General features: G+C 38.4%; 1 protein-coding gene across 5 annotated transcripts in view; it reads left to right on the forward strand.

Annotated features, from left to right (window-relative positions):
• trps1 (trichorhinophalangeal syndrome I) overlaps positions 1-23,414 on the forward strand; it is a 165,356-nt gene that overhangs the window by 16,981 nt on the left and 124,961 nt on the right. For all 5 annotated transcript variants that reach the window (XM_036129585.1, XM_036129589.1, XM_036129587.1 and 2 more), the window contains exon 2: positions 10,599-11,039. In XM_036129585.1, coding sequence (XP_035985478.1) covers positions 11,027-11,039 — 13 coding nt within the window. In that variant the 5' untranslated portion in view covers positions 10,599-11,026. The remainder of the gene's footprint in view (positions 1-10,598; positions 11,040-23,414) is intronic.

Below are 23,414 nucleotides of genomic sequence, written 5' to 3' on the forward strand. Positions count from 1 at the left end.
TTATTGAACAGAGTGTTTCAGTTGGATCTTTTTAAGCTTTTAGCCTCTTTTTTGGAAATCTATGCTCTAGAGGTCGACCGATGCATCGGCCGGCTGATATTTGGGTTTTTACCCTGTGTCGGTATCGGCCCATTCGTGAATGCGTTCGCCAATTCATTAGCAGCCATGCCTTGAGATCACGTGAAGGGCATGCATGGCCAATCCCTCCTTGGCGGAGAGCGGCTGGTGATGTTATAACAGTGGGTGCCAACAACAAGGGTACATTTTCAACTATTAATGTAGTTTTAGCTGTCTAATTTTGCTGTGTCTGCCCTTTTGAAAGTCTGTGTCACTGTGAGAGGGAAGGAACAGTGTTGTGTGTCTGTTTCTGTGTCTAAAAAACCCCCACGTCTGATCCCCAGCTGGCGAGCTACCACTGCTGTGCATGTGTTCGTTCCCATGGAGAATCATGTATCCACATAAAAATATTACCAATCACTACGCGTACAGCGTCTATATTTACACAAAATAATTTCCATACGCTGCAGCGACGATCACTGTTGTTTCTCCTCCTTCTCCTCACTGAACTAAAGCTCTTTTCTCGCTGTGACACGATCATTAAGTGCGAGAAAAGCACTGCTGTAAGAGTCATGACGCATGATTTTTTTTCTGTAAACCTTTCAAACTGCAGTATGATTGTTAATTAGCTGCTTTAGTTTTGAGACTTGTGTAACATTTGTTATCATTGTGTCATTTTTATCATGTAAATGGAGGAAGAAGAAACAACATCAGCCTCAAGAATCGACCCCAGAAAAATCGGTAGTACATATCGGGCATCGGTTAGACTGATGTCAGAATAATTGGTATCTGCATCGGCCTTAAAAAACCTGTATCGAGCGGTGTTCTACTATGCTCAGATATAAGGATCTAAATTCTCAAGGGATTCCTCACAGAAACTGTAGTTTTTAGTAATGTTCGGCACGCTTATTCCTAAACACATTCAAATGTTAATGTCATGTCTGGTCAGGAAAGCGTTCAGATGCAGAGCAGTACTAAAGTCAGGCTGCGTGTTGAATAAGTAAATATAAAGAAAACTTACAAAAAGGTTCTTTCTCAAGGAAAAAAACAACAATAAAAAAAACAGGAAGTGCAGGAGCATGAAGGAGCATGAAGGAGATGAGAACCTGCTCAGACCAAACAAGACAGGTGAGCTGAGGGGAGGAGTCTAATGAACAGAGGAAATACTCATGGAATACATCGGACAGAATACAAAATGTACCACTAAGAGCCTAATCCCCAAATGTATGAACTAAAATAGCATCTAGAGAACACAAAAATCTGTGAAAAAATAGAAACATAAAAACAAAAACTCAAACACCTAAGGATCCGGAGAGTTAACTTGTTTGCTTTTTAAAATAGTTCAATCTAATTTTGCCACCTCACATTGTGTAGAATAATTGGTAAAAACTAGAAAAAAATACTTTAAATGCTGGTAAATGTAGTTCTGAAAAAGATACGAGAATGAGCTAAAGGTGAAATCAGTGGGTCAAAGTAAAAAAATGGAGATGGCAAATTGGCCACAAAATTATATTCAATGCAACTTTCGAGTCATTGTGACATTATTAGACCACTCTTCTTGCTCATTTTAATCATAATAAAAGATTTATATCTTAATTTAATAGCTGATATCTAGCCATGTTCCGCAGTTTCTTTATAATAACCACATACCTGTGGCATTGTACTGCCAAAAACATTATTTCCAGGCTATCCATGTTTTTTTTGTCTGTTTTTGTCATAGGATACATACAATAGTTGGTACTTGATTGCGTTAACCATTGTTTTCAATGACTGCAGCCCAGAAATGTAAGAAAACAATGGAGGTCTAATGATTACTTTTCGTGACTGTATAATTTTTATATTGTCACTAACTAGTCACAGAAGCAAGAGTATTAGTGAACGGATTCATGAATTGTGAGAACAGGACCAGAATAGGCACTGGGATACTTTTATAACAAAGAGCGACTTTGTGTATATTTCATTTAATGTTATAGGTGATTCCCTACTACTACTCTACTACGAAATGCATCATTAAAACTTACGGTGAGCCAATCTGAAAAAAAAAAAAAAAAAAAAATCCTCATGTTTGGCTTTAAATTTGGATTTGAATCCAGGCTTTTGTACAATGTCTGACAACTTTCTCCATGTTGATTCCCGATAGTGCTTCCCTTGGCCGGCGCAAAGATAGAACGGCTCTGGAAAGCAGCATAATGTCAACATCGCGGGTTTGAAATGTTCCGTTGTGTGTGTGTGTGTGTGTGTCTGCAGGTGTGTGTGTGTGTGTGTGTATCTGAAGTTTGTCCAGACGATTTTCCCGTAGGGCCTTGCTCTTTCAGGAAACGTCTTTGCTTTAAGGAGTGGAACTTATGTGTAAGGCAGCAAGCGTAGAGCCTGTGTTGGAGTAAAAATCTATTTGAATGTGCACTTGTGTGTGTGTGTGTGTGTGTGTGTGTGTGTGTGTGTGTGTGTGTGTGTGTGTGTGTGTGCCTTTTACTGACGTAATTTTTGAGCTTACCCAGACGTTGACAGATCACACCATGACACGCACGCACACATACACACACGTACAGTGTTGTGTGCACGCGTCCTGAAAATCATCAGCGATGTCTGGCAACAGGTTTGATGTGCGTCTCAGTGTTTCTTTTTTTTTTTTTTTTTGTTTCTTTTGGGACGGAAAAGACAAGCAAAGCAAGAGTCAACAATCAACATGTTGATTTATGCAGCTACTAGTTCCTTCCATTACGCCTACAACCACCACTGAAGCAAAGTTTGTTCTCCATTATTTTTTGATGTATGAGAGCCTTGGCTGTGCGGAGCAAGGTCAGAATCAACAGTCAACAGTTGATTTATGCAGCTCCTGGTTCCCCGCTGCTATCGTACATCAGGGCAGGATATTAACACTGTTCACGAAGCAAAAGCGGCTACTCCTTTGACTGTGGTTGGTAAGTTCGTCTCCTTTACCAGCCGTAGCAGTCGCCGTCAGTTGGTTATTGTATTCCAGCGTCTTCTTGAGTGCAAGCGGCTGCTTTTTGCCCACCGGTGTCAAAACCTCTCATTTGTACGTCACAAACTGTAAATCTTTGATTAATGTGCTTTTGTGTTTGCCGCATATTTAAGTGAACAAATTCTCCAGGAAGTCATTTCTCATTTGAGTGACTGTGACAGCAAGTTAAATTGTGTTCCCTGCAGCAAAAATGTTTTCTGGTAGAAAAATATTTAATAGTAAAGGAGGAACAAATATACAAAAAAAAAAAAATCCATTTAATGAGTCATACTTGCCTCACGAATTCTCATGTAAGCTAGTCTTGCTTGCACATCAGAATTATTCATGGTGTTCCACAAGACCTGGTGCTTGGACCTTTACGATTTATATAATGCACATTTTCTTCTAATAGGCAAAATCTTTAGATACATTTTAATAGTATGTTTATTTTACTATTACACACTTGGATTGAATTTGAATATAGTCAAATGGGGGGATGTACAGTGCTGGGAAAATGTAGTTACCCCCCTTTTGACTGTTGTTGTTTTTGCTTTTTTTGTCACAGTTTTAGATAAAACAAAACTTATCTAATATAATGCTAAATGCAGTTTTCAAATAATGACTTCATTTGTTAAGGGAAAAAAGCCCAAACTGGCCTGGCCCAATGTGGGAAAAGTAATTACCCAATAAACCTTATAACTGGTTGTCCCACCATTATCAGCAACAAATGCGATCAAGTTTCTTTTACATCACTTGACCAACTCTTTTTTGCTGATTTGGTTTAATTCAGCTATATTAGAGGGTATTAGAGCATGACAAACATGTTCAAGGCCATGCCACGTTTATATCAGGCCCATACCAAACCTTTACCTTGGTTATGTTTTTGAGCCATTCATAGGTGGAGGTGATGGCCTTCAGTATTTTCTGCTAGAGTCCAGAATCCATAGCAATTCCTCTTGAAGTATCAGAATAGGCCTGTTAGACCATCACATTTCTGTAAAATATTGTGTTTTTAAAATCCTGTGTTAGTTTTAAATGAGATGTAATGGGTAACAGAAAGTAGAATTTCTTTACAGAATACTGTGCCAAAACTCTCGAAGATAATTAAGATGTTTTATTTTTTTCTTGGCAAATACAAAACAGTCCTCTTTGTTCTTTTTGGTCACTAACCTTGATAACAGAACCGGTCCATGCCAAAGATCTACTTTAATAAAGTTCCTTTAAATTCTGGATTGAAAGAGCTTACATGCATTTCACTGTCTTTTTTTCTTGACACCCCCCCTACTTTGTCAAATAATTTTGCTTAAATTATTCTCAACAAATATATCTACACTATCTGTATTCTCACAAGTATTTTAAAGAAAGCATTCCAAACATAATTCCTGTAGTGACCGCCCAGAGGACAAAGCAAGCTCATGTCGCGCACGTTGAGGCACTCGGAGGAACACATTATGGGAAAAAAGTCGGTGTCTGTGGAACATGCACGTGTCTCACTGTCAGAACATCACTTAAAAGCTCTGGGCGTTGCATGCAATCGTGAATAGCGACCACTCCCTCAGCTTTCACTGAAGCAGCTGAAAGATCTGGTTGATCAAGTTCTAGCACAGAGCAAAGAAGCCCCGACACAATGCTTTCTTTTTTTTTTTTTTCACAGCAAACATGATAAAGGAGTTTCTGTTTTGATCTATTGTTTATCCCTGCAAAAGAATTTTTACCCGATGGAGTGGCTTATCAGCAAACCAGTTTCTCAAACACAGCGTGCGGCATTGAGATAAAATGTTTAATAGTCTTTTGTGCAAACTGTGGTTATGTTCTTTAGTTAATGGCAGATTTATAGTGACATGTGTGTTACTTTACTCATAAGTGAATCTGCTTTAAATCTGAAATTTGGGACAAAATCTTAAAAATAAAATAAAATCTTTCAAGGATTATTTTTTTAACAGCCTATAACTAAAAAAATAAAATCCTTTCAGTAACGCTCGTGCATAGAAAACAACACAAAATTAATCGGATCAAAGCAGCTGATATCCCTCATGCTTGAGCAGCCAGTTCACCTGATGGGTGTTTTGGTGCACTTTGATTTCCTGGCTGAAACAAACCTACTAGGAATTGGAATTATTCTGCTCGTTTTGTAAGACAGTGAGCATTAAATGGTTTTGACATGGACATCAGCAGTTCATGTCAGCTATCATTCAAATACTCTCAGCGGGGTCCATTTCTTCTGACATGTCCTCCCCTGGGAACCATTAGTATTTTCCATCACAGAGGTAAAACCATATTCCTTTACTGTTTTTGTTATCCATCAACCTTTCTAATAGAAAATTGGTTTGATTGAGTTTTCACTTGTACACTCAGGTTGACATCAAACATAGCGAGGCAGCTGAAGTTTTGGTTACTTTTGGAAATATTAACACAGTTTTTGAGCAGGAATTGGAGCAGGTTTTCTTATAGTTTACCTCTTTACGACTGCATGTATATTCCTTTAAGAAAGATCGCTGTCTCAGACTCATTCTTCAGTATTCAGTATTCCAAATTGCTTTGTGAATTAATGAAAAATAAAAGGAGACATTTATATGCTATTAAGGAAATTTATTTAATGTTTATTCTTTTATTTTGCTGTATTTACAAGGAGCCTGTGGCAAGTGCAAAATATGCATAGGCAGTTATGAGATTTTCGTAGTACCCAGCCTAATGTTGAAATTTAACATGAGTAAAATTTAATTTGTTTACTGTGTTTAACACAGTAATTTGTGTTATAACTATATAGAAATGGGGGCTAATTGATTTTATTTAACTAAAACTTATTGGTGTTACTGCAAAAACAATCACATATAAGTAATGTGTCTTATACAAAAACTATTAAGCATAAGTAAATAAGCTTATAGTTACCTTTTTGAAATTGGGATTCTAACAAGCAATTATTTATTAGCTTGTTATCTTGTTATTGTGTATTTGTTACACAGCATCACCTTCATTGGGGGGGATGGTTGGCATCTATTTAGTTTCCATATCGTGACTGTTAAGATTTTTCTTGACCAGCCAAATTTGTGTTTCTTGTAAGCTTGTGTAATGTGGTAGCCACTCTTCATCCTGCTGACCTGCTGTTGTTTAGCAACAGGAACGAGAAGGAAAGTGCTGTTTCACTCCTATATCCCTTTGGCACCTAGTTTAAGGTACTGTTAATGAGATTCCAGACAGAGTTCCCCAGTGATCGAACAGTCTATGTGTGATGAAATATTTTAGCAGTCTTGAAGTTGTACGCTTTTTGAAACTTTGGTATGACTTTGTATTGGTAAACAGTGTCTCATGGATTTAGACTGAACAGGAACCGGATCCTCCAAAGCCCCTCCTAGAACCCAGGAAGCTTTGTACTAGTTTTAATAATCTCTAATCAAACTGTAATGAATTTTCATCGTTTTATTCTATTAATCTATTCACATTTTTAGTCACAAATGTAATCATGGTCCTAAAAGTTTAAATAGTTCCTCTTAGTTACCCCATTCAGTTTTTTTTTTTTTTGTAATTTTGGATTAAGTGTAAAATGAGAACGATGATCAGGTCTATATCTGTTCTTTCTACATTTAGCTCCTTGTTCTCTTCATATTTAGCTTATTGTTAAATAAATGTTAGTTTATTGATAAAATAAAAACAAATCAGCAGCCACCAACCTACTTTAGCTTCTTTGTGTTTCCAGAGCAAATCCTGTTGGTCTGGCTCTCAGTCATCCATCTCTTGGCACTGCATGCGTGAATCTTGTAGAAATCAACCGTTGTTACATTTATTGAACCGCACTAAAGTACATTTAAACAAATGTTTTGGAACTTAAACCTAAAGTTAAAGATGCATCATTTAAAGATTTGTGACTAATTTTGGATCTCCTGGTTTGTAAAGGTATGACCTCCTGATACCAATTGTAATTGTTTCAGTATCTCTTGTATGAAAGCATTAATTTATCTATTGCTTTCCTGCCATGATTAACCTTTAATTATTTGTATTAAAAGCTGACAGGCCATTTTCCTGGGAATGTGAGTGTAAAACAGAGTTTTGCCATTACAATAAAACAGAAACAAAGTAAGGGGGTTGCTATTTAAATCTGTCTATTGCATCTTATGTAAGCAATTTGCATTAGTAACTAAACCACCAGCTCAGAAACACCATCTGTGTAAGTATGTAAATCCTTAACCCAGAGGTTTCCAAAAAATGGTTTCTTCCTTTAGAAGCTACTACTACACTAAAAAGTATCTTTAGTGTGACCTGTTGTTGCTTTGGTATAGTGCATTTATTGACCAGAAGTAAATAGTTTTCTGACTGCCTGGTCACTGATCAGACCGCTCCAACTTAGAATCATATGATTTAGTTCATCTGCTGACTTCTCTGTGGCTGTCTGGCTTAAATGGAGCACCCCTCAGGCCTAATACCTTAATTGATGGAATAAGGGACACTATTGTCGTTCGAAAACAGGTGCCACACCTGTATTACACCTGTCTGCTAACAAATCCGTATGTGCATGGAAAGTTTTTAAACTTTACCAAGACTACTTGATCCCTCAGATCTCAATAAGAAACTTACGCTGCAAATGCTTTTTGAGCTTTGAACACATGTACAGTACGTCTGCTGCTTTTTCCAACTGCCAGAGCTGATCTGTGCTCCTTCCTTACAAATAAACTTGATAAATAGAAAAAATAAAGAAAATCCAAACAAGGAAATTGCCAAAAATAATCAGTTTCAGATGGAACAGTTGGGAATAAAACAATGTGCCCTCTGTGCTTTAATTGGGGGAGCATGGAGCTTAAACTTTGTCTACGTAGCATCTAAAAACTCAGCAAGACAGATCAAACAGGCCTTTCAGAGACGATCATTTTCCCAAGTACGGGGGGGGGGGGGGGGGTGTTCGGAAAGAGGAGGGAAAAAAACAAGCATAATTAGTTTGACCACCATGTCATTTGAAATGCCATTAGCAATAACAAATCAGAAAACAATAAAAGATGAGAACAAAGATAAATTAAAGGGCTTATGTTTCATGGTTTAAATGATTGAGAACGAATCTGAGCCATGTGTGTGTGTGTGTGTCGTTCGCAGTGCTCACATATGTACATATGCGTATTTTATGGGGCAGCGGAGCGGCTCAACATGTGTGGGTATGTGCGCACGTACACGTCTGCGAGTGTGTGCGTGTGTGCCGCGAGCCAGCCGAGACTTACTGAGTGGGTGTTTGTGTGTAATCATGTACGTCAGGCCATCATGAATGGTGCGTTTGAGACGGAGCGGAGTGTGGAGTTCCTTGGGCTGGACCAAATTGGAAACAGAAAAACAAACATTCCCTAGGAACCCCCGTTCTCCACCTACCCCCGCCTCTCTCCGTCTGCTGGCTAGTGGCGCAGTCCAACCTGTCTGGAACAATGTAATGTTCTATAGTCAGACCGGACCACACACGTTCTTCGGGTGGGGGTGGGAAGCAGGAGGTGGTGATGGTGGCTTCTGGGGGGTGAGGTGGGGTGGGGGTGGGGGGGGGGGGTCTTTGCCACATTGACAGTTGGAAAAGCAGACAGAAGAAGCATTTGAAAATGACAGGGAGCTCCGCTGATGGATTGACAGGACAGACGGCTAAAGTGGAAAACTGAGACCCGGGAAATGGGAGTTACTCAGGGAGAGACATTATAGAGTAGTTGGGGATGAAAAAAAAAAAAAAAGAAGTGAGATAAGTCTTTGTGGAGAAATAAAGAAAACACACAATGTGGAATAAAACACAGCGAGGCAGCGAATGACAGTGATTAAGGTAAATGACTAAGCAGGAGCTCGACTGAGTCAGAGCTCCAGAAGGAACAATATTTAGTTACGCTCACTCCTTCCAATAAAGAAAACCTTTCTCTCTCCTTTTCTTTCCCTGTTGTTCTACTAATCAGTAAGTAGCTTCCCTGTTTTCTTCTCTCTCTCTCTCTCTCTCTGCTTTCCCTCAAAGCATTAAAAAAACATTCTTACTTTCTCGCAGCTCTAATAGCTAATACTATTATGTGGTCAGACTTGAAACAACAGGAAGCGTGTGTGTGTGTGTGTGTGTGTGTGTGTAGCTCCAGAGTCAGGATATTACAGCCCGGAGAAATCGTCAGGACATCATCTTTTGTGGCTGTAATTTTGTATTTATGAGCCGATGTTCGGTTTGTTTAAATTACTTGAAGGTTATCTGAGGACGTAGGGCATTTATGGAAATTTTTAATTTTCCCCAAAAACATGTTTTTGTTTTTTTTCCCCCTCCTTTTTAAAACATGACTGTTTTAAGATGGGAGGGTCAAGAAAATGACTCATAATTTCAGTTATGACTCATGATGTGCAGATTTCACTTTTTGCACATAAAACAGTCGTTTCTTCCCGCGTTCATTTTCTATTCGCGGTCCAAAACAAAGTTAGAGCTGCCTGTGGAAGCGGTCAGGAGCAAAGGTAAACCTCTGAGCACGGATTCTGGGACGAGAACACCACCTCTTTCCTACCCGGTGTTGCACAAGGCACGTGTAGTATTAGTTTCAAACAATGAATAGAGCTTTAACTCTGCATGTCTGTATGTTTAGGTACTTGTCTAACCAACCTGTGATGTGCAGTGCAAAGGTATTATACTTTATACCACTAATTGCAAAGAACATTCATGGGAACGTCCAGATCTAAATCCAAACGAGAATGTTTGGTAAGGCTTGAGGACTAATGTTCACAGGCACATTCTGTCCTATTTTTTTTTAGGATTTTATTTGTAATAAATTATCAAATTCATTTCTTTCCCCTCTCCAAGATCTTCATAAAAGTGCATTGAAATTTTGTTGTTGTAACCGAGCAACGCAGTGGATTTGCGTACACACACCAAGTTCGACGGTCTAAGAAATCTGGCTGTGGATGGATGGAAGCAAGTAGACGCCAGAGAGTGGGGTGGCACTGAGAGGGGGAGGAGGAGAGAGAAGTGGTACAAGCAGGGAGGGTGGGGTGATTTTTGTGGTTGGGACAACAAAAGGGGGGGGGGGGGAAGGCCAAGAATCGAAGAGTCTCGGTTTTTAATGCTAGAATTACAGAATAAAGGAAATGTAATTGTCCGCGGTCACGGCCACTGGAAATTTGATATGGAAATCCCTGGAAATTACTCATTAATGACCGCCTTGTTCGGACTCATGGAGCAATCAATATTGAAATGGAGTTGGTAATACTCGTGGAGAGAAAGTGAGATGCTGGATTCTGTTGCGACTGAATGCTGCTGCAGGCTGTTTTTGTCCCCCATCAATTTATCCGCGCCACTCTCTATGCTCTGAATGCTTTTTTTTTCTTTTCCCTCCTCAAAGTACTTTACCTGGTTGTGTATCTAATTAGAACATTTGCTGGAACATTTCCAGTCCATTCACACAGCTCCGTGTCAGTAAATTCACATTTTATTATTTAAATAGTAAAATAACTGTATAAACTGAAGGTAATAACTTTCTTGGGCCTAGATTTTCTTAATTATAATACTCAATGTTTGCACTGAAATAAATTAAAGGCCTTAGCCTTTATTTAAAATTGCTACATTCTCTCTAAAACCTTTATTTTTTTTCTTGTCATTTTTCAGGTTAAGGTAACAACTTTGACTGAAGACCTAAAAATAAGAAGATTTTTGGATAGTTGGACGGCACCCAGACTGGAGTTGATCAGAATCAAAGCTGTCATGGCATGTTGTTAAGCAGAAGAGGTGCTGCAGCTCCGGACCGAACATAACCGATGCTTCTCCCAGCGGCGGACCTTTTCAAACACAAGGCAAAAAAGCTGAACCTTTTCTACTCTGACAATCGAGGACCTGTGAGGACTCAAGTGGACCTAAAGAGATGGAGGGATACTAGTTTGTGTCCGACCCCTGGTTTCTGCTTTCCATCACTTGGCTTTGGAGTAACAGAGGAACTGCGCAGGAGAACTGTCCTATAGGACAGACCGCTGTCATTAAGCTGGTTGAACAAAACTGATGCCAAAGCCAGGACTCAGCTATGATGTTTTCATAACCTCATGATCAGCACAGGTAAGATCTGTATAATTCTGCTATTCAATCCGTCAAAGATACTCAAAAACTGCTACTTAATTATTTGACACACAAAAAGTACCTTCATATAATCTGACCTCTACATTTATTGACACCCCTGGTGTAAAGATGTGTAAAAAGCCTTAAAACAAATCAATGTTGTAGAGAAGTTGCGAATTCCCACACCGAAAAAAATATAGAAACAATCTTGTTTTGAAATATTGGAAGGCTATTTATTTGGTAGGCAAATCTAACAGTCATTTAAAAAATACAATTTTCACTCAATAACACAATAGTTGAGATGCATAACACCTCCTGGTTAAATAGATTTAGCTAAATGGCTTTTTCAGTTTACATTTCACTTTTATAGGTTAGTTAGTTTCAAGACAGTTTGTAACCATTAAGGAATTTCTGTTTCCTTGAGCAGAAATAGGATATGACACAAGGGCTTACTTCTTTTTTTAAGTCTTCAAAATGGGAAAGAATTCAGAACATTGCATTTAAATTGGGCAGATATATGTTAACCTTCAAGAGTCTTGAAAGGGCTACAAGAAAATGGGTACTTCCCATAACGTGTAATATATCCAGTCAGAGCAATAATTAAAGCGTTTAAACCAACTGGAACCGATAGCAACAAAGCTAGACGGAGAGCTGCTGAGTTTATCCCGCCAACAAGTATAGTGATGAGGATGTAAGGGAGTAGAAAAGATATCTAACAAACAACATATCAGCAGATTATGCCACTACCATTAAACAAATATTAGGGCTCTTTACACATCTCAAACGCTGCTGGCTACTAACTGTCAAATGTTTTTTTCCTGGTGAAAAAAAAAACAATAGAAAACTTTGTTTTCATACAAAGTCATTAGTTAATTTGAGTCTTTTTATGTATTTGTTTATGCTATGTTTAGTACTAGGGGCGACAGTGGCGCAGGAGTTAGGGAGTTTTATCTACTGAATTACCCGAATTATCTACTGCCAGTGGTCAGAGAGCCCGGTGGTGCCGATCTTTGGCAGCCTCGCCTCTGTCAGTCTGCCCCAGGGCAGCTGTGGCTACTGACATAGCTCACCACCGTCAGGGTGTGAATGGGTGAATGACTTTGTAGTGTACCGTGCTTTGGGGTCGTCAGACTAGTTAGAGCGCTGTACAAGTCATTTACTAGCCTAAATTATATTACAATTTCTAAACTTAAATTTGAAACTGTAATATAATTACAGTTTAATTTTTAATGTGCTTATCATTAGTGCATTTTAGTCAGTTTAGACTAAAATGAAGCGATTCAATTTATTGGCAACAGGGATCTACACTGTTTTTGCTGTGTAAGCATGTTTGCATTGGAGTTGTTTTCTGTTTATTTTTTTCAACCTTTCACAAGAAAGGTAAAACAATTTGGATGATTCATAAAAGTTGAATGAAACTTGCGTTTTTGAAGGACATGTCTGCCTCCCAGAGCTTTATCCTTATGAAGCTACACAGTATGAAACCTTAGAGTTTTTTTTTTTTTTTTTTTTTTTTTTTTTTGCTGAGCAGCAAAGCATGATGACAAATCTGTCACACTCACAACACTGTTGAAGGAAGTGACTGTGCATTGCCTCTAAATGCTCCCTGTGCTCTGGGTTTCAGTATTCATTTTTGTCTGTGATGGGGAAAATCTGGTACCAAAACAACGGACCTTTTGCCTGTTCTGTAGACTCTATTAACAGTTTAGTAGCTCCTCACAGTGGAAATTAGAGAGGGACATCTTCATCACCTAGTTGGATGAGCTAAACATTTAAATAATAGTTAAGAGTTGTGATGTAAATCTGTTCGATATTATTTTATGATGCAGAATCAACAATTTTTATGAAAGGCTTAAATACTTGTATTGGTAATGGTAAGCCCATAAAATGCTTGTGTGATTATTTTTTTTAGAGTACGGTTGCGTGTGACAATTTCAAAACTTTATTTAGGCTGATATCAAGTTTGATTTAAGACGCCTTATGTGTTTGAGTTGGTGCTTTCTTTTTGTGGCATGCATTCAAGAAAGCGCTGACACCTTTGCAAGCCGTTGTACTACAGGAAATGCAAATGCATGTAGTGGAGGTTATTATTTAAGTGTGATCACAGAGCTGCCGTGGTTTTTGAAGAGGAGTATGTAAATATAGTCGCATGTACTGCTTCTGCATATTTGTATGCACAATTTTTCCAGGATTTCTAAATGCATAGAAAATTTTTATTTTATGTTAGTTATAAATAAGAGACAGTGTAATATATATCTTTTAATACTTAAACAACTTTATTTTGCTGGATTGCAAAATAAAGTTGCATCATAAAAAACAGTGTACAGACATGAAATGTTAACATTGTTGCTGTTTTTTTATTAATCTGCTGTTTACTAGGCACTCTTGACTAATCAAAGCAAATTGTTTATTTACATAAATCACAACAAGTGCCATTTCATTAGCACAAAAAAAATCAACCTTGTTTGCCCAATTTGGTGCACACAAACAAAGAATTTGACTTTGAGTCCACTTTTCTCTTAATGAGGGTCTTTTTAGGTATAAAAATACGTTATAAAAATAGAAAAAAAAAATTTTCTGTATATTTGTATGTAGATTTTTTTTTAACAAGAGGAAGACATAGTTGAATTATTACAAACAAGCCTGGTATCGATTTGGACACACTGATTGTTCATCAGAGAGACAGCCCGGGGTGAGAAACCTTTTCTATGGTGAATTTGCAAATAGCGCTCTGTAGCGCCCTGAGGGGCGGAGGCTATAAAGTTTGTTTCCAGGATGTGTGAGGTCTACAGAGATTTTAGCTGCCCTTTTCCTGACCCTAGACCTGTACTGCGGGTCCCGGATTACAGAACAAACATATGCAGTTTACACACAGAAATATATTGTCGGTTTAGGTATATCATCTGGAAACATTCAGATTCAATTAAATACATTTCATTCAATGAAACCGGCATCAATTAAACCTGCAGCATGTGGCAACACTATGTTCCTATCCCGTTGTCTACAAGTTTGCGTCTGAAAACCATTCCTGTTTTCCCTTAATGAATTTTAATTTCACCCTACCCCTCAGAAATAACTGTGATGCCCTTTGAAACCTTTGCTTAAGGGCTAAGCATAAGGGACACATGGTGAAATGGGACGCCGCCAATAAAAGAACTGCTAATCAGTCTGCTAGCTCTTTGTTTTTCGTGTCTATCAAAATAAAAGCGACCACAGTCAGACCACACGTTTCAGGTGTTTTTAACTGAAAGGAATTAGATCATGTTCTACATTTGTAGTTTTGGTTTCTGTTTTTGTCCGAACATCATTAGTGATGCACCAGTCGGCGAGTAGACGATAGAAATGGCCGATTTTTTTTGCTTAACTGGCTCTGATTGGTCATCAGTAAGTCAAAAACTTGAAGATCTTTCTGCTGTTAATTTGTTCCCTCTTCTACATCTAGAAGAACTGATGTGTCAAACCAACACAATCCTGCTACTGCCCACATTCATAATTGTTTTGCCGACTGGGCAGTTTATATTTTAACTAGAGACGTCCCAAGCTGACTCTGACTGAGGATTGGCAGGCCATAAACCATAAAATCTTAATTTTTATTTAAGTCCCTGAAACGCATCAAAAACTAAGATGTCCCACTATATTTGGTCCACCAATTTGATGCACTTTTTGGAGTTCAATTAAATATGAGATAAAGGTTAGGGCAATGTGCTGCGATTTAGAAATTGGGAATTTCTTCAGAGGCATTACCTCCATCAAAGAACCTGCAGCACATTTTTCTCTTTCTCTTTTTCACCTTTCACTTCATTTCTGCTGACATCCACACAATGAGATATTTTTCATTTAAAATTTCCATCCTGTGTCACTCTTAATTGTGTTGTGGTAAACAATGTGTTAAATTGTTCCTACCTAAACATATCAACCATTGGGCTGGCACCATGCTACCTTTAGCTGTTTAAAATGATCCCTTAAACTTCATGATGGTGATTGATTTATGAAATCACTTGATTCTTTGTCTCCCTTTTTTTTTAAACTGTCTGAAATAAACTTTTTAACAGTTTGGGAATCTTTTGTGAATCAATGTCATGATAAATTATTAGCCTTTAAAGTTTGAGAAAACCCGGTGCCTGTTCTGCGCCCCTGAGTGAAAGCACATGTGTTTCTGTGATAGAGTTGGTGCTTGTATGTTTTTCATTATGTGGTACGGTGGCTTTGCTTGGTGATGTTTTTCAGTAGGGCGGATTGCTTTGAGCTGCTTGATGCTTTTAGACGCGGTTTTGATTTTGTGTGTCCAACTATGTCTCTGCATGTGAATATGCATGCCTTCAGATGTGGACTGTATATGCAGATGTGCACGGATGCGCTCTTGTTGTTGTGTATGTGTGTGTGTGTGTGTTTTGTGGTATTGAATGCTCTTTGATATGCATGTTTTTTTTTTTAAGACTTGCTTAAAACTTAGGAATGAACAGAGATAATTCAGCCAAGCAGTTTGACCGTCTTTCTGCTCACAAGCAATGCTTCTTGCTCACAAAGCTGGTTTTCTGTGATTTATTTTCCTGGAAATAAATTCTGCTCTACTGATGATTTGGAGGCCCAGTTGTTCTACACTCCCATCTTTTTGACTTCATACTTTCGTTTATGAAGCACATTCACAACAGAGCCTCGAGTTAAGCAGACATTGTGTCAGCCTGCAAACGTCAACTACCTGTTGACCTATTTGCACAAAAATATGTCAGAGGATAGCTTATTGTGTGCCAGATGATCTCATCTCTTCACAGCTTTGCAGAAGGGGATATCACTTTTAGTTTTCCCACACCACGTTTTTTTCTTCTTTTTTTTTTTGTCAGCATATCACTGTGTGTGTTTTCCCGGAAACAAAAGCTGTGAACTCTCATCATTTTGTATGAAAGGCACATGTATGCGCGGCCACATGCAACACAGTAAACCCTGTCTTTCCATTCCAATTCACCACAATTAAGGGCTATTAATTATGCAGACAAAGATTTATAAAGGGGGTGTCACCACCTGTCATGGCAATTAATGACTTCATTTGTTAGTTTGTTGAGGATCGAGTCGTTTAAAGGACACAGAATCAATCAGAGATCAGCGTGGCATATGTGTGTTTAAGCCGCTGTCAGTCTGTTTGTTTTAAACTGATATAGACTGGCTCATGTTACAGTGTCACTATACAGTTTTATTTCATTCTTTTTACACAGCAGTGATTTAGGCCTGCTTTTGAAAAAAAAAAAAAATCTGTTTAAATCAGTTTGAATTTACAAATCAGTAGCAATGCAGTTCATTATTCAAATTGGCTTAAAAGTTTTCTATCTAAGAAAACCCAGAAGATCACTGACTCGCAGCATTCACCCCTCTTAGATGAGAGACAGTGGGCAAATGGTTGCATTCTGTTGGTGACTTTGCAACAATCCCTCATACAGAGCATGCATGCAGCGACAGTGGTGAGGAAAAATCCCATTTAACAGGAAGAAACCTCCAGCACAATGGCCTGAAAAGAAGATGGGGCATACACGCAGGAAGAACACAGAAGCACTGATCCAGGAGTACTTTCAATACGAAGTACGCCAGTCAAAGATTTTGTTTCTCTTATTGGGATTGTCATTAAAATATTTCCAACAGCCACATTTGTTTTTATATAAGTAAGGGACATGTGTTGTAGACTTCTTTCAGTTAGCTGACCGGCAGTGTGCAGCAACAGGTGGGGGATTGGCAAGCATTCTAACCAGAGAAACTCCAGTAACTTTTGTATCTTATTAAAACTTTAAACCCTGAGGAGGTATGGTAGTTTTTCTGTCAGAAAAACAGAATGTGAAGTTAGCTTCTGCCATCTTCCAGGTGTGGATATTCATGAATAAATAAAAGGGAGTATGTAAAAATGTTTGATTTTCCTAACCTGATTTGACCAATTAATATTTTGGGTTTTCACTAACTCCAAAGAATGTATATTTATATAAATGTAAAAAAAAAAAAAGAGCTAGTTCCATAATTTCATTGGGTCAACTAATCTCGGGGAAATAACTTGGCTATAGTTAAAAGGCAAAACAAAGGATTAAAGCAGTTGTTTTGCTTTTAATTTTTTTTATTCCTGAAGCCAATAAAGGTGTCATTGTTCACAAACTGTGCTTTAAGAATAATACATTTCAGTCCCTATTTACAAGTCTACGAGTTACAGATCTTCCAATAGGGCAGATTAGTTTTAATCCAGATTACAGAAAAACTGCCATATCGTGTTATCACTCTATATTTTGTTGTGAAAACCTATAAATCTGTTTCTGGGAAATGGAAATCTAATTTAGAAATTTAATTTTAAGTTTCTAACTATATATTATCTTATAATATAATATTATATTATCATATAATATGATATTAGGTGATTACCTCCTTGTTGACTATGTTGTTGACTACGCATTTTGACTCTAGTGACAACTCCTCAAAACCATTATTGACATATGTTTATTAGCTTCTAGATTTTCCAAAGGGGAAGGTAAAGGTAGTCTGTCTGTCTATGCAGCTTTTCTGTGAAAAATAAGTGCTCAGATTCAGCTTTGCTTACAGGCAAAACAAAAGTGAAGGACTGAGCCTAGTTTTTTTTTAATCCCCCAATTTCTTTTCTCTTCTGGAGAGAAGATACACGTTGAAATTACAGAACACAAATTAGCTTTTATAACCTATAACAGGCATGTACATGCACAACTGCTTGCCTCCAACTTACTTTGTCATCTACTTCTTTGCAGATAATTGCTTGGACGTGATCTTCGTGTCTGTGTTTGCACACATGCAGCTTGCATGTACGCTCTTGTCTGGGTGTGCACAGATTTGGGTGTGTGCTCTTATTTTTTTGTTTGGTTTACCCAAAACCTGTGTTGTAGCCAAGAGAACAAGTGTTAACAAGCTCTGCACAGACTGCATTTATTTAATCCATATGCCGGTGATGTATACAGCTGTGTGCTGCTGCTGCTGCTGGTGTGTCTGAGAGGAAAAATCACTCTGCAGTTGCAGCCCGGCGCGAGTAAGAAAACTACTGCAAAGTCAGCTTGAATGTGACTGCTTATACTGACAAAAAGTGTACGGAGATATTTTATGTTGTGCTGAAAGGAAAAGTTTGCTGATATTTAACACTTCTCAGCATGTATTATTCATTACAGTGTTGCACCTCCACAAGAATTGTTTGTGGATTTTACTCTATGTCAGTATAGCTGACCTTTACCTATACATCCTTCAGGTCATAAGGGAAAGTTTATACGGACGCTGGGTGAGATCAGGCAGCACCAGAACCATTCCAGACAATTGAGACGTTGGCACAACCAGTTACAGCAACCAGGAAGCCTTGCCACAGCAAAATTAATGTGCCAAAAAAACAAATGTGCCAAAACAACAAAAGGCGAGAAGCTGGGAGCCGAAAGATAGTTCCGATTTGTAGTTTGCTCACATTCAGGTGCTAACAAAAGCCAAATGCAACCGAGTAAGTTGCCATGCCTCGCCGGCTTGTTTGACTGTGCTTCCAGTAGCGAGGGACTGCCAGTGGAAAGTAAATAAGGAGGCACGATATTGAAAATTGACATGAATAAAAAATAAATAAAAAATACATAAGGCAGATTTTTATTAAGTGCTTTTTTTTTTTACATTGAAAGCTGTTATTGTTTATGATCTGCCTTCTACTTTCTGTTGAAGCCACAATCGTTAAAGCTGCTGTCATGCACTTTCTTGTCTTGTGATTAGGGATGGACAATGAAGGCTTCATATTTTAGCACCATAGTTTGTGGGTTTTTTTTAAGACACCATGATGAAATAGATGTAAATCTATGTAACCTATAATTTTTCAATAGATGTATCCATCATCTGGTAATATATGTTGTTGATGCTCTCATGGAATCAACAGTGAAAATCAATAGTTCAAACACCAAAAGTAACAATTTCAACCAGGCATCATCAATTAAAGTTTCTCATAATAGTCTTTCGTATCTGATAATGACAAACAAGTCCCTACTTGCAATGCATGTTGGTTTATAAAAAAATAAAATAAAATAGGAATTGTGTGGGTCTAAGTCAGAATGAGCTTTGTTCACACAAGCAAGGAATTTATCTTCGATGCTAGTTTGCTATCAATGAAGACATGTTAAAGATAAATAGATAAATCTAAGCTGTCTTGTAAATATGTATGGAGTATTTTTTTACAAAAGAGAAAGACATAGTGGAATTAGGGCAATGGTATCGATCTAGGCACTCTGTATATTAAGTGTTAATCAGAGAGACAACTGAGGGAAGAAACTGTCAAAGTGGCAACTGGCTTTTGCAAACTGGCTGCAGAGATGTCAGCTGCTCCTCTTCTGACCTTACACCTGTACCCGCTCCTCTCTGCAGACTTAATTATTGGCTGTAGTCTGTACTTGTCCTGTTTTGTGGATGAGCCAAACCACATACACAGCGATAGACGAACACTGGACAGACTGAATAATGTGTAGAAGATGACCAGCTATTGTGGAAGGTTGTACTCCTTGAGTTTCCGCAGGAAGTATAGTCCCTTCTGCAGAGCAGTGTCTATATGAAGTAAATTTGGAGGTAAACAGATTTGGGAATGACACAACTCACCCCATGATTACGAACAGTGACAGCCAGCTCAGCATCTCCAACAAACAGCTCGCAGATGGAAATAGGATTAAATCCACCTGTAGCCCACCTTGGAACATCCTGGGCGCAAGGCTTAAGGATCAAGGAAGAACCCCTCAACTAGACAAAGAGAACTGGCCGATATTACAGAGAAATGCTCCCCCTTTCCCACAGAAAATGAAACAACAACATGCTCTTATCAGGAGTGAACCAGCTGGAAATGTTGGAATTCCACTCCAAAACAGATTTGTGCCTCTTGAATCTTAAAATAATCCTTCTCCTGACATCAGTCAAAGGTATGACAGGAATCTTCATTCTAAACGGTGTTCTCCCAAGCCTCCAGAGGAAAAGCGAGCCACGGGTCCGTTAAACGTTAATATTATGCAATGCAGCTGTAAAGGGGATTAAACACTTCTGTAACAAGAAGAACACAGAAGTGATGATTTATGACTGTAACCTAGTGTCTGATATTTCAAAGGACCTTCTAGAGATCATGAAAGTGTACCTGACTGTGATAAAACTCATAATTCACACCGAAGCCTTGGGCGACATTTGCAGAAGAAAATCTGAAGTACTAAAGGAGGATTACATTCCTCTGCTAAATACAGTTGAAGATTTTGATGTCAAAGTGTTTCTCAGTGGACCTCTCGTGCCCATTTATTGTGGAGATGAGATTTTTTTTTTCAAGACTTCTGATGGTTAACACATTTCTGGAAAAAAGCATGCACTACAAAATCTGTGCCCTGTGCAGCCCGCCTCAGCCAAGATAAAGATTGCCAAGAAGATGACGCAGGAAGTGACTTCACCACCATCACAGTAGGATTTACCCCAGATCTCAACGGGCCAGAAAGACAGTCAACTAACTCCAGCGAAAAACTCAAAACCTACCACCCATCCCAGACTGCATCTACCTCCCTTCTATCCCCACTAAGCCTAGAAGTGCCGTTCCTGGACTTCACCAACAATATGAAAGATGTTTTTAAGATTGATTTACAGTTGACATCTTTTCAGCACTGTCACTCTGATAAGCGACCTCCTAACCTATCTTCTACCTTCAGATCACTTCGCTGTGATGTACAATGTGCACTAGTGGTAAACTTATCAGACATGATGACCTCCAGCACAAGCTGTGGCCCCTGATGGGCAATATCTGTAATGATATATGGTAGAAAGAATAAAGCTAAAAGGATAAAAAAAAACAAAAAACAGAAATAAACAATCCTGTTTAGAAGTCATAAATTCCCAGATACAACCTGCCACAGAGACAATATCAATCACTGTGTCATGGCTTTATTAAACATTAGATCGCTGTCTGGAAAATCAGTTTTAATCAATGACTTCATTACTGACAATAATCTTGATGTTATGTTTAACAGAAACATGGTTTGATGAAGTCAACACCTCCAAACTGCAATTTTCTTTGTGAGAGCAGACAACAAAGGCAAGGTTGAGGAGTGGCAACATTCTTTTGTGATTCACTAAAGGTGTTTTGGGTAAAATGTGACTTTTTTGAATATTTGGCTGTCAAGGTGAAGAGCGCGGTACAAACTATGTTCTTGAATGTGTACAGGCCTCCTAACTCAAAATCTAACTTTTTCTAACAATGACCTTGGTTAGAAAACCTTTTTGGTTGTTGGTGCTTATTAGCTCAACACATAGGTAATTTGTTCATATTCACCTTGCAAATAAGGAATACTTAAAATGTTCCACTAAACTAAATCCAAATTTGTATTTTCTTGTTTGCATTTGAGGATTTTCTTGTAAGGTTGCGTAATTTTGAGAGAAAACGTTGATACTGGCTTATTGTACACCCAGAATATGTCAAAACCATCTTTTACAGGAAACAGGGCTTCATGTGTTTGGTAAACCGGAGAATGTTATGTATAATTTCTTCCATTTTCATACGAAAGCAAGTTTCCTTTTCAGCATGATGAGTCAGTTCTCCCACATCTCTCTCTCTCATGGCATCATATCTTACAGAAGCCGCTTGTTTGGTCTCAACAAATTAATGCTGAGTAAGTCGACCTGAAAAATCGGTCGTTTCTGTCTCCAGCTGCTTTGACTCCCTCGGATCCATTTGACTGCAATAACAAACATTGTTAAATTTGAATCCTTACTGCTTACAGGACCAATTGTCTGTAATGGAACATGAAATGTTTCATATTGTGGAGAATATTGGAAGACATGCTGCGTCTTTTTCTGCAAGAGGAAGAAAGCAAATTGAGAGATTGGCCGTAAAACGCCATTTAACTACTCAGATACTCAGCCAGAAATACAACAGAATGCAAGCGGTCTGAAGAACAATGTTCAAAAGACAGCAATTACTCAACAGTGTATATACAGAATGAATGAGATACAACACTGAATTCACAATCTGATCTTAATCTAGACTTTGGGAGCTCATGTTGCTTTCAAAGATTCTTTATGAGCAGAAGTATTTTCAGGCCAAGCTGTGCACGAAAAACAACTGTTTTAAAAACGTATGACTGGTTTGAAAATCACAGTTCATTCTTGATTTAATCTGCACTAGTGTATTTAAAATGTTGCTTTCAAGGTTCTTCATGAGTAGAGGTCTGATCCGAGTGTGTTTAAAGGAATTTCATCAAGGAGGTAAAAATAAAAACAGTCAGATGCTGCAGAAAAGATGGACATGCACACATCTTCAGCCCTCTGATTTTCAGTTAGTCAGGATGAACACGGAAAAAGAAAGTTTTGCCAAACTTCATCCCCTGTCCCAGGAACTAAATCATCCATCCATCCACAAACATATGTATACAAATCCGCTTTGTTACATTCTCAGTCTAAATCTAAATTGTGTTTTTGCAGGTTCCGTGTTAGATGCAGAGTATCTGCCATGGATTGATGGAGAACATGTCTATTAAAAAATTATGGGTGAAAATGTATTATAATCTCTGGAATTTGGAGTGTGGAAAAGCACTAAGTTGTGACATACAAAGGTGTAGGAACCTGGGATGTGACTTTACTCTGTTCTAACATAAAAGTTAGAGAGCTTTACTAATCAAATCTTGATATCTTGCCATCTTGATAGCACAGTTGTCCAGAAATAAACTACTGAGGTATAACTCTCTATATAAACAAATATAACCAGTCAAGCTCCACTCTCTGGTGCAGGCTAGGTCCGAGACATGTTTTCCCAGCTGCCGATTGAAGCAGACTTACCACAGCTTCTGTTGGTCATTAAGTTGCAAACCTACATCTCGACAGAGTAAAATAACTCCACCATAATGCAAAAGTGTCCCCAGAACGCTTATTGCTTAGGCTTTTCCATGTATATGTTGATATGTACGTCTGTATGTGTTAATCTCCAGTGCAGGTTCCTTTCTATTAGGGCACCACTGAACAAGGCAGCAATTCATTCAGCAGGTTTAGCTGTGTGTGTGTGTGTGTGTGTGTGTGTGCGTGTGTCGGTGAGGTTGTGTTGCAGTTTGCTATGTGTAGGCGGTGTGTTGTTTTTAGGGAATTGTTTCCGTACGCCTGTCTGCACCACATGGCCCTATGTGGAAAAAAAAGGCCCCTTTAGGGGTTTGTGTGTATGTATGGGAATGTGTACGTATATGTGTGTGTGTGTGTTTGTGTGTGTGTGAGGGAGGGACAAATGGAACAAGTCAGAATGTGCAGTCTGCGCTGCCTGAAGTGAAGCTGGAAAAACTAAAAAAAAAATGGTCTTGAAAAAAATACTACAAGAGCAGTGATGGCTTTCTCCTTTCCTATCTATCTTATCTTATATTTTACTCC

Source organism: Fundulus heteroclitus, unplaced genomic scaffold (genome assembly GCF_011125445.2).
Source record: "Fundulus heteroclitus isolate FHET01 unplaced genomic scaffold, MU-UCD_Fhet_4.1 scaffold_187, whole genome shotgun sequence".
Lineage (NCBI taxonomy): Eukaryota > Metazoa > Chordata > Actinopteri > Cyprinodontiformes > Fundulidae > Fundulus > Fundulus heteroclitus.